Here is a 12,124-nt window from a genome sequence, read left to right as displayed (position 1 = left end):
AAGGATTTTAGAATCGGGCCTGGGTGATTTTCAGGTAGGTTTTGTGTGGTAGGAAACTGGTTGGGACAGAGTTTATGACAGAGCTTTGAGTTGCGAGACAGAGCAAAGTGAGGGTCTTGAAGTGAATCTTGTGGAAGCTGTTTTACTTGGGTCAGAGTCTTACCTTCCAGGAGCCAAATATTTCCCTCAAGCAGCTAGATTTTTTGTGTGTCTGGTGCCATTATTTTATTTCATTTTATTTGGAGACAGGGTTTCACTTTGTTGACTGGGCATGAGGGCAGTGGCATGATCATAGCTCAGTGCAACCTCAAACTCCTGAGCTCAAGTGATCCTCCTGCCTTAGCCTCCCGAGTAGCTGGGACTGCAGTCATGTGCACCACCACACCTGGCTAATTTTTCTATTTTTTGTAGAGATGGGTCTCGCTATGTTTCTCAGGCTGGTCTTGAACTCCTGACCTCAAGCAATATTCCCACCTTGGCCTTCCAAAGTGCTGGGATTACAGGCATGAGCCACCACACCTGGCTGTGGACCCATGATTGTTTAACATAGGGGCAGGAAAAAATGTGCCTGGTCCCAGTACTACTTAACATTGGGCAGGAAATTCAGTTAGTTTCAATTTTTAGAGATGTGATGGTGAGAGGAGGGAAGAAATAATAAACACCATGTGCCTATATCTCACATATGGAATTGAAACAATCAATTTTTGTTATCTAAGCGTTGAAAACCCTTGCTAAAAATTAACAATTCAATCATACTTCTATTATGAAGAGCATTTCCTCCAAGGATATATTTCTGTGTCAGTTAATAATACCATAAGAGACCTAGGGAATGTATTCAATTAATTTTTATTTCATTTAACCAGTATTTCAGGGGTATCTTTCTGTGAGGCCATGTACTTTCTTAAAGACAAAAGATATGTTCACTACTCAAAGAGTTTATAGTCCCAGTAGGGAAGGTGGGTAATAAACTCCTAGCAATTTATATAAATGAATATTAAAGCCATGTGTTCAGTTTGGCAGTATTGGGCCAAATTAAGATCTTTAGAGTTCCTAAGCTCTGGAAAGATTATGGTACCTACCCACGACCCTCATGTAGTTAAAAATCAAAAGAGTTACTAAACTATGAAGTTACCATAAGGAATCCTAACAAAGTACTGATTTTTCTCATGATGACTACTTTGATGTTGTCTTTAAAATATCAAACACCAATTTTTAAGCGCCTTTTCATTCTGTTTCTTGGTCGCTCCCCTTGACTGGGGCTCTAATCATATGATGCAGCCTAACAACAGTGGCAGAGAAAGGAGTGATCAGTTTGCCTCTGTGGGTCAACAAAGACTTCACAGTTAGGATCAGATTCATAGGTCTTAAATGATGAATATAAGAGTTTTGCAGATGATAGCCTTTTCCCAGGCAGAGAAACATGAAATAGCTAGGAGGTAGGCTGGGCACAGTGGCCCATATCTATAATCCCGGCACTTTGAGAGGCCAAGGTGGAAGGACCCCTTGAGCCCAGGAGTTTGAGACCAGCCTGGGCAACATAGCAAGACCTCATCTCTACAAAATAAATTTTAAAAAAAATTAGTAGGGTGTAGTGGCACATGCCTGTAGTCCTAGTTACTTGGGAGGCTAAGGCAGGAGGATCACTTGAGCCCAGGAGTTCTAGGCTGCGGTGACCTATGATCTCACTGTACTCTAGCCTAGGGTGACGGAGCAAGACCCTGTCTCAAAGAAAAAAAAAAAGAAAATAGTAGGAGCTTACACCATGTTTGAGTGAGTGGTATGAGTGAAGCTGCTCAGATAGAAAGAGATCAGGTATTATGGGAAGTCTAGGCCATCAATTGAATAAAGATTGCAGAATTGGGCCGGGCGCGGTGGCTCACGCCTGTAATCCTAGCACTCTGGGAGGCCGAGGCGGGTGGATTGCTTGAGTTCAGGAGTTCAAGACCAGCCTGAGCAAGAGCGAGACCCCGTCTCTACTAAAAATAGAAAAATTATCTGGCCAACTAATATATATATATATATATATTAAATTATATATATATTAAAAAAATTAGCCGGGCATGCCTGTAGTCCCAGCTACCCGGGAGGCTGAGGCAGTAGGATCGCTTGAGCCCAGGAGTTTGAGGTTGCTGTGAGCTAGGCTGACGCCACGGCACTCACTCTAGTCCGGGCAACAAAATGAGACTCTGTCTCAAAAAAAAAAAAAAAAAAAAGATTGCAGAATTTCCTAGCACTCTGGGAGGCCGAGGCGGGAGGATCGCTTGAGGTCAGGAGTTTGAGACCAGCCTGAGCAAGAGCAAGACCCCATCTCTATTAAAAATAGAAATAAATGATCTGGACAGCTAAAAATATATATAGAAAAAAAAATTAGCCAGGCATGGTGGCACACGCCTGTAGTCCCAGCTACTCTGGAGGCTGAGGCAGTAGGATCGCTTGAGACCAGGAGTGTGAGGTTGCTGTGAGCTAGGCTGATGCCACGGCACTCTAGCCCAGGCAACAGAGCAAGACTCTGTCTCAAAAAAAAAAAAAAGATTGCAGAATTTAAAAAGCTACAATGCAAACTAAATTAATGTCCTTAAGTCTAGCCCAGGGTTAGCAAACTTTTTCTGTAAAGGGCCGGATAGTAAATATTTTAGGGTCGCAGGCTGCATAGTCTCTCTTGCAACAATTCCACTTGCTCTTATCGCATGAAAAGCAGCTAAGACAATATGGAAACAAATAAGCATGCCTGTGTTGCAATAAAACTTTCTTTACAAAAATAGGTGGTGGGGCTGGATTTGGTCCAGAGGACATAGTACTAGTTGACAACCTCTGGTCTATGTAATCAGTTTAACAAAGATTCCAGCATGAAAGGTCTACAACTCAAACTAAATTAATGTCTGCAAATGTAAGCTATCACTTAATCTGGGGCAGTCAGGGGGTTGGTTGAAATAGGAAAGACTGGCCAGAGGGTGTCCTGTGTTGTCCAAGTACAGAAAAGGAAGCAGTCAGGAGGAAGGTGACTTGATATTGTATAAGCCGGCCTGGAAGAAACCATGACACACGCACACATACTCTGTTGTCCCACGCAATTTCCAGGCCAGCTTTCTCACATCCATGTTGAGAGCAACCCTTGCTTCTCCTTCCGTAAGCGGGTAAAGGCCCTTCTGATTTCCAAACTCCCTTAATCCCGGGTCACTTGCAGAGCACTAAATCCTGCTCAGGGTGGTTTTATAGATTCCTCTCTTCCTTCCCACTTTATCCTCAATTTCCCTTGCTTTCCTTGCTAACAACTGAGAATCCTATAATCAGGGAATGAAACTTTCATTTCCCTACCAGAGATAAAGTGAAAGATACACCTTTTTGGTTGAGGTAACAACCCAGTTTGATTGCAGTCAATCAGCCAATGTAAAGGAAAAGTGGTTGGATTCTTTAGTTTTGCCAGGTAGGAAAAGTTGAAGAGAACTCCAGGGCGGGAGCAGCAAACTCAAATGACCACAAGCAGCTTATAATTAGCATTAATAAGTAAAAGCATGTAAAGAAAGAGTGGATCTAGAAGGAGCAGTCACTGCTCAGCTAGAGGTGATGTTTGTCCTCTGGGAAGGTAGGCCCAGTATTGCCTGAATTTCTGATTTTTTTTTTTAAAGACAAGCTAGACATTCAAAAACATTTGTGAAATCATCAGATTTCTGCATATTGGCAATCAATTCAAAAAGTTTTATAACATTTTGTAAGCCAAACAAAACACATCTACAGGCTAGATGGTCTGTGAGTGCCATTGGTGATCTCTTCTGCTCTGAAATTATTAGATGTCTGAATCGATGGGGCACTGGAACGTGAGGAGAAGTGATACAGGCAATTTGAATGTCCTTAAAGGGAGAGGGTGTGCTCCTACTTTGTTCCACTGCTTGGGACATGGTCAAGATGGCAAGCCACCTCAGCTCATGCAGACTAGAGTAGAAGACAGTGCAACAAGCACTGGTTCCTGGATGACCTCATGGAGCAGAGATTCCTTACTGACCCTTGACTGTCTACCTCCAAACTGTTACATGGGAGAGAGACAAACTTCCATCTTGACTAAGTCACTTTCGTTTAGGTCTCAGTAACATCAGGCGAACCTACATGTCAACTAAACCTATACCCTAACCCTTGCAGCACAAGCATTGCTTTGAGATTATGTGAAGGAGCTTGGGGGAAAAAAATAGATATATATGAAAATGATAATGGTCTATGATCCCTATTCTTCAGTTTTTAAAATCTTTTTGAAAATTCAAGTTCAAACTAATATAAATACTGAAATACATATGAAACTAAGGACATAGTTTATAATAGTATTTAATATCATGATGACTTCATATTATTTCTTCTAGTTTATTTTTTCATTCACAGTAGTTATTTATTCAGCAAATGCTTATTGAGGAGCGGAATTCTGTTTTAAACACCATGAGAGAACATTGAAGCACTACAAGGGACACCTAGGTGAATAAAAAAGTTCTTCCTCTCTCTAAGGAGATTACAATGTAATTGTGGAGATAAAATGTAAAAGGTGGCATGAAGCCAAGTACAGTGGTACACATCTATAGCTCCAGCTACTCAGGAGGCTGAGTCAGGAAGATCTCTTGAGCTCAGGAGTTTGAGGCCAGCCTGAGCAATATAGTGAGACCCGGTCTCTAAAAAATACAGAAGGCACGTGTGGCATGTGATAAGTGCCATGGAAAAGGTCCCAAGGAAGGCATGTCAGCTCAGAGGAGAGATCTCTATCACCTGTGGGCTTTCATGACCAAGAGGTTGTTTGAGCAGGCTCTTATTTGGTTATAATTCAAAAGAATATTACATTGATGACAATATAAATATCTTTTGTTATTCGATAGTTTGTATCTGTTCTTCCAGATTCTGTCCTTAAGCACACAAAAATTTACTTTACTTTGTCATTTTACTCTCAAACATATTTTACTGAGATTATGTTCTTATTATGATCTTTTAACAAATTTATCTCTGGGTATAAAAATTTCCTCCTAATTAATAATGAAATAAAGTGATGGTGGTATAAAATCTTTTCTTAGATTGCAAGTATTCTGATAAATTATTACAAAAAATATTCCTGATTTATCAGGCAAACAGTGCCCCCTTTTGACCACTGCATCCTCTGAAAGAAATCATAAGATAGACACCTTTTTCATCATTGCTAAGAATTAAATTATATATATAGTTATATACATTTATATCATTGTATCTAATTATACATAATATGTATTTATATTACATTGTTATAATATCTAATTATATATAGTATGTAATTTCTAAAGAAACCATTCTGTATTACCTTAATGGTATCCTATGTGCTTTTTATGATTTGTTTTGTAGACTAGTGTTATATATTTTTTTATTGATTAGGTCCACTAGAGTGTTTTGTGGCAGTTTTGTAAGATCTAAGTTTTAGTTTTATGAATCATCTTTATCCTGTCTGATGCAGGTTGAATATGAAGGCTTAAAGCATGAGATTAAGCGATTTGAGGAGGAGACAGTGCTGCTGAACAGCCAGCTGGAAGATGCCATCCGATTGAAAGAGATCGCCGAGCACCAACTGGAAGAAGCCCTTGAGACTTTAAAAAATGAAAGGGAGCAAAAGAACAACCTGCGGAAGGAGCTCTCCCAGTACATCACCCTCAATGATAACCACATCAGCATCTCGGTAGATGGACTCAAGTTTGCTGAGGACGGGAGTGAACCAAACAATGATGATAAAATGAATGGACATATCCATGGGCCGCTTGTGAAACTGAACGGAGACTATCGGACTCCCACCTTAAGGAAAGGAGAGTCTCTGCACCCTGTCTCTGACTTATTCAGTGAGCTGAACATTTCAGAAATACAGAAATTGAAGCAGCAGCTTATGCAGGTAAGAACCTGGTTGAGGGCTGCTAGAGTGAATTTCTTGTAGATTGCATGTAGCATGATGTGGGATTCCTGATTCTCATGTTTTCGTTCCAGATTAGTTTTTTAAATATTGCTTCTTCAACCAGAAACTTTGAAAGTACGATATTTTAGGAAGACATGACAGAAGGGGTGTTGAAGAGAAATCTCTCATTTGCGTCACTTGAAGGAACAAATTTCTTAGAGCCACAAATTAAATTTCAATTAAGCATAAGAAAAGATAGAACCTTGATGTGTTTCTGACTAACAAGAGAAATCAAAAGCTTTATACACAAGTGAAATGACAGAAAATGCAGTTTTCTATCACAAGCAACTGTATATATAGCTTCCAGATTAATGCTTACATTTCACAGGAATTCCTTAAGCCTTAAAAGACATAAATTTCCAATATACACATTAGCCAGGATATGATTACAGAATAGGTATAAATCTGAAACCAAAGGATTCTTATTCCAAGCTAAGCCTTAACTTTTTAACATCTGCAAATCAAATACCTTGTGAAGAGTCCCAGCCTTTAACCTTATCTCATTGTGAAATAGCTTTCTAGTTTAGCATCTAGCCTCCCTGTCACACCTAGGGGAAAGTTGTTTGAGGACAGCAGCATCACCTTGGGGCTTATTTGTACTACAAATTGTTGAGCTCCCTGTAGATCTACTGAACCAGGAATCTGGTTTAACACGCTTGTTAAGTGATTACATTTGAGGCTTAATCCTCTATCGCAATCCTATCCCTCCAAGATTCTTCATACACAGCTCATAATTGGAGTCTGTTAAGACTCTGGCAACACTTATTTTTACAGCAAACAGAGCTTATAATTTTCTGCCTCCACAGAAATGATGACTGGAAAATGTAATTAGCAGAAGAAGTAAGAGACTAGAGAGCCAATGAAGTGAATTTGTTAATAAGCTTATTTTTAATGCTATATCAAGATTTAATATATCCTGCAATTTACCTGCCCAGCGCTTTTGGCTGCTAAAAGAATGTGTTTTTACAATGCTTAATTTGAATCCAGAAATAATCTTAACAGTGTGGCTGGCCAGGCGTGGTGGCTCACACCTGTAATCCTAACACTCTGGGAGGCCGAGGCAGGAGGATTGCTTGAGGCCAGGAGTTCGGAGACCAACCTGAGCAAGAGTGAGATACGATCTCCACAAAAAATAGAAAAATTAGCCGGGTGGGGGTAGCATGCCCCTGGAGGCTTAGGCAGAGGATTGCTTAAGCCCAGGAGTTTGAGGTTGCAGTGAGCTACAATGACACCACTGCACTCTAGCTTGGGCAACAGGAAAAAACTATCTCAAAAAAAAAAAGTAAGTTTCATAGTGTGAGAAGGTCTGGAGAGGGATGTTCATTTAGCAAAATGTTAGAGCGAGAAAAACTTTGCTGGGTAAACCCTCCTTCAATATACCAGAAATCTGTGTACCATCAAATCTTTCATCAGTACTTCATTAAAGTGGACAGTTTGCAAAGACGTAGAAGGCCACAAGCAGGGCCTTATGTCCCAAAGTTTGCTCCAAATCTAGCTGTGAAAACCAGGCTCAATACAGGAAGGGCTTTGCAGCTTCCAGCCTCACACCAACATTAACTTTTAATTTTGTTTTTAGGCAGAGTAACTATTTGTCTTCTTGTATTCAGCATTTTTTAAAAAGCATTTCAGCTTTTTCCTAAGAATATATTTTATTTAAACTGTTGAGTGCAGTGTAACAAGGTATATCTTCTCATGAATTATTTCTTTATAATCTGATTGCTTTTCCTTAGCTATGCACCCCCTTGGGTTTAATTTATATAAATAAACAAATTATAAAAATATTACAGGATACATTGCCTAGAATTTATTGTAATTGGCTTTGATATTAATGAGGCTTGAAAATAACAGCAGTTCTGATAAACAACAGTCCTTATGTACTATGAATCATATACTGTGTGTCAGTACCACTGTTCTGGACATTCTGAAGAGGAGCCAATCAAATGCACTTTAGGTATAGCTATCTGAACTGCTTGGGGCCAGATGTGTTTTGAAATTAAATTTTCAGAATGTGGAATGGTAATATGCAGCATATGCCGTATATATTGTGATATCCCCAGTGGGGTCAGATGCAGCACCCAGTGATCAAATAATATGAACATTTCTGTAGTGAGTATTCACAACAAGAGGGAAAAATGAGGACCATAAAAGGCTTTGCATCACTCAGGTGCAGTATGGCTGCCGCAGGAATTTAGAACTGTCTGAATATTGCCACCAAGTGAGTTATGATAAAACTTTATTTCACACTTTTTGGATTTTGATACTGTGGCTGTTGTAGGTGTAGCACTCGCTATACTGTTGGCCAGCTCTGAGTTTTGTATGTTTCAGCTTATGGCATCAGCATGCTTGGGATGTGACAGTTTGTATTCTCATAGTCCCCTTATGCTTTAGGATTTCTTTTGGTGTGGGTCCAAAACACTGCATCTGAGAGAATGCTGAGTGCCTCCAAATCCAACCTGACAGTTTTTGACATTGTAGAAGCTCACAGGCCAGCGGGCTACAACACCCTAAACCAGGCAACATACAGCATTTAATATTTTCTTCCTTTTGACCAAGAACCCCTTTGCTAGCTAGGAGGAATAAGTGCAAGAGATCTGTTGTACAACATGGTAACTATAGTTAAAAACAATGTACTTTGGAGTCTGCTGGAAACTGCTAAAAAAAAAAAAAAAAAGAAAAAAAAACTAATGTATTGTATTCTTGAAAATCACTAAGAAGTAGATTTCAGGTGTTCTCACTACAACCATGATAAGTATGTGAGGTAATGCATATGTTATAATTAGCTCAATTTCCACAGTGTATACATATTTTAAAACATCATGTTGTACGTGATAAATATATACAATTTTATTGCCAATTACAATAAATAAATAATTTTTTTTTTAAAGAGCTCCTTTAAAAAACAGCATACCTAGGCCATACCCTGCTGGCCTTTTCTTATCTTACAAAGCTCCATTTATGCACATAAATTATGTTTTCCCATCCATAGGTATGTACTTAACCTGGTTCCAGAAAAAAAATTTATGCTTCTACCTGTGTTATCAGGAATGTTGGGTGAGTTGCTTCACTTCTCTGAGGCTCATTCATAAAGGGGAAGGTAATACATTAGCCCTACCGCTAGTCTCTACCATGCCTTTGTTGGAATTATGAAAAAGAAAAAGAAAAAAAAAATTTCCCTTCTTCAAGATACTATACTGCCATCTGCTGGAAATTGGTAACAATAAATATAAAATCTATATCTACTATAATTTAGTGTCTCCTAGAGTTGTATCACATACAACCTGCAGATTAATGCGCTGAAGCCCTGTTGATAGTGCTGCATCTCCTTCTAGAATTGTTGTGAAGACCAAATGGGATGGTAAATACGAAACTATGGTTAAGTCATAACATTTTGTGTTATTGTTCTGGAAACTGCCATCAGTTTTTGAGATACCAAGAAGGTCCCTATTCCCACTTTACATAAACGTAAATCATAGAAAGTATGGGAAAAGGCAAGCGATGGTGAGCCTGTATCTAAATTAGGGAGTGCTTTTTTCCCAGAGAAAATTGGAGTGAATATTCTACTAAACTGTATGTCTTTCTAGGTTATGGAGTAAATGACAAGAAATGTTTTAAATTTACCTAATTGTGCTAACTTTCACATAACACAGAAGCCTATGGACAAAAAAATGCAGTAAGAAAACATTTTATTAACCTAAGGGTCCCTATAAACTTGACAATAGCCCTTGATGGTGAACAGCTCAATCAATGCCATCCTTTATTCACTAAGAGAAAAATTTCAGGGTATTACTGGATAAATTATTTTGAGTTTTTGGGGCCCTCAAGACCTCATTATTTCAAACAGATTATAATTGACATTTTCCAGTGACAGTCAAGTACCTTAATTAGTTTTATTAGAATGAAAATAAGTAGATCTTGTCTGGAAAAACTAACTCAATTACTTAATCCACTTAAAGGAGTCCTTTGTACTTGTGCTGAAAGTTCTACCTTTGATAAATATTCTCTGTTTAACTTTACATCTGCATAAAGTCAAACTAAGCAGGAGAAAACACTTTGGATTTTTTTTTCAGTATCACACTGGATATATTAATATATTAATAATTGCATATGTAGTATGAGAAAAGAGTAATGTTTCTGTAAAAACTGAAATTAACATATTTTGTGCTCTCCTCATGGATATGGAAGAAATAGATTCATATTATGTTTGGATCCACTCCAGTGAAGGCAATTTTAATTTTTCCTATAATGATTGATGCTAAGTGGTGATGGTAATTTGCTCTATGTCCCATAAAAGTTCAAAACGGTTTATATATATGTACTTAATTGGCTGGTGCTTATATAACAACTGTATGGGGTAGATAGTATTGTTATCCCCATATTATAAACAGAAACTAAGGCACAACTGTTACATCATTTGCTCAAGATAAAAAATCTAGTAAGTCTGCCAGGCATGGCGGTTCATGCCTGTAATCCTAGTACTCTGGGAGGTCAAGGAGGGAGAATCACTTGAGCTCAGGAGTTGAAGACCAGCCTGTGCAAGATCGAGACCCCCATCTCTACTAAAAATAGAAAAATTAGCCAGGCGTGGTGGCATGCGCCTATAGTCCCTGCTACTCAAGAGGCTGAGGCAAGGAGGATCGCTTGAGCCAGGAATTTGAGGTTGCAGTGAGCTATGATGACACTACTGTACTCTACCTAGGGCGACAGAGCGAGACTGTATCTCAAAAATAACAACAACAACAACAACAACAACAACAACAAACCCCACAAAAATCTAGTAAGTGGAGTTGCAACACGGAGAAAGTTCAAAAAGTCAAATGTCATCTCTGCTTAAAGACTCATAAAATATTTATTGGATGAAATTAATTAAATCAAGATCAGTCAGTTCTTTTAAAACTTAAAGTGACAATTTCCTAGTACAAAGTGCTTCATAAACTTTATAGGCAAACATATTTCTCAGAAGCCTTACTTTTTCTACTGTATATTAGTAAACATAAAAATAGAATTATAAGCACAATCAGGAGAAGAGTCTAAATGGTCTTGTTTAGAACACCTTTATAGAGATATGATTCACATGCCATACAATTCACATTTTAAAATTTGTTTTTAGTATATTCATAGACTTGGGCGCAACCATCACCAGAGCCAATTTTAGAACATTTCATCACAGCAAAAAGAAACCATGTATCTGTTAGCAGCTGCTCCCCATTTTCCCTGAACCTCCAGTCTTAGACAACCACTAATCTACTTTCTGTCTTTGTAGATTTCTGTATTATAGACATTTCATATAAATGGAATTATACAATATATGGTCTTTTGTGACTGACTTCTTTCACATTTTCAAGATTCATCCATGTTGTAACATACTAGCACTTCATTCCTTTTTATTGCCAAATAATACTCCATGGTATAGATATACTACATTTTGTTTAACCATTTATTAGTTGATGGTCATTTGAGTGGTTTACATTTTTTAGCTATTATGGATAATGCCGCTATGAACACTTGTGTACAAGTTTTTGTGTGCGCATATGGTTTAATTCTCTTGGGTGGAATTCTAGAGGTAGAATTGCTGGGTCATATGGTGACTTTATGTTTCACCTTCCGAGGAATTGCTAGTTTTGGAAAACTGTTTTCCAAAGTGGCTACACTATTTTATATCCCCACCAGCAATGTATGAGAGTTCTGATTTCTCCACATCCTCACCAGTACTTATTATTTGCCTTCTTGAGCATAGCCATTCTAGTGGATATGAAGGAGTATCTTGTTATGGTTTTTTGTTGTTGTTTGTTTGTTTTTTCCTAGAAAAATACAATGATCCTAGAATTGTTATGGTTTTGATTTGTATTTCTTTGATGGGTAATGATGTTGAGCATCTTTTCATGTACTTATTAACCTTTTGTATCTCTTCTTTGGGAACATGTTATTCAGATCCTTTGTCCACTTTTTTGTTTCAGTTGTCTTTTTATTTCTGAGTTGTAAGAGTTATTTATTCAGATACAAATCCCTTATCAGATATATGATTTGCAAATATTTTCTCCCACTCTGTGGGTGTCTTTTCACTTCCTTGATATTGTCCTTTGATGCACAAAAGTTTTAGTTGTTGTTTGTTTGTTTTAGAGATGGAGTCTCACTACGCTGCCCAGGCTGGTGTGCAGTGGCTATTCACAGGTGTGATCACGGCACATT

At 38.2% G+C, this 12,124-nt stretch overlaps 1 protein-coding gene across 2 annotated transcripts in view; it reads left to right on the top strand.

The window, feature by feature from the left end:
• Positions 1-12,124, top strand: part of BICD1 (BICD cargo adaptor 1) — a 218,603-nt gene that overhangs the window by 153,314 nt on the left and 53,165 nt on the right. For both annotated transcript variants that reach the window (XM_045554051.1, XM_045554052.1), the window contains exon 4: positions 5,453-5,878. In XM_045554051.1, coding sequence (XP_045410007.1) covers positions 5,453-5,878 — 426 coding nt within the window. The remainder of the gene's footprint in view (positions 1-5,452; positions 5,879-12,124) is intronic.

This window comes from Lemur catta, chromosome 6, assembly GCF_020740605.2.
Source record: "Lemur catta isolate mLemCat1 chromosome 6, mLemCat1.pri, whole genome shotgun sequence".
Classification (NCBI taxonomy): domain Eukaryota; kingdom Metazoa; phylum Chordata; class Mammalia; order Primates; family Lemuridae; genus Lemur; species Lemur catta.
Note: the sequence above shows the minus strand (reverse complement) of the source record. Positions and strands in the feature narration are given on the sequence as shown.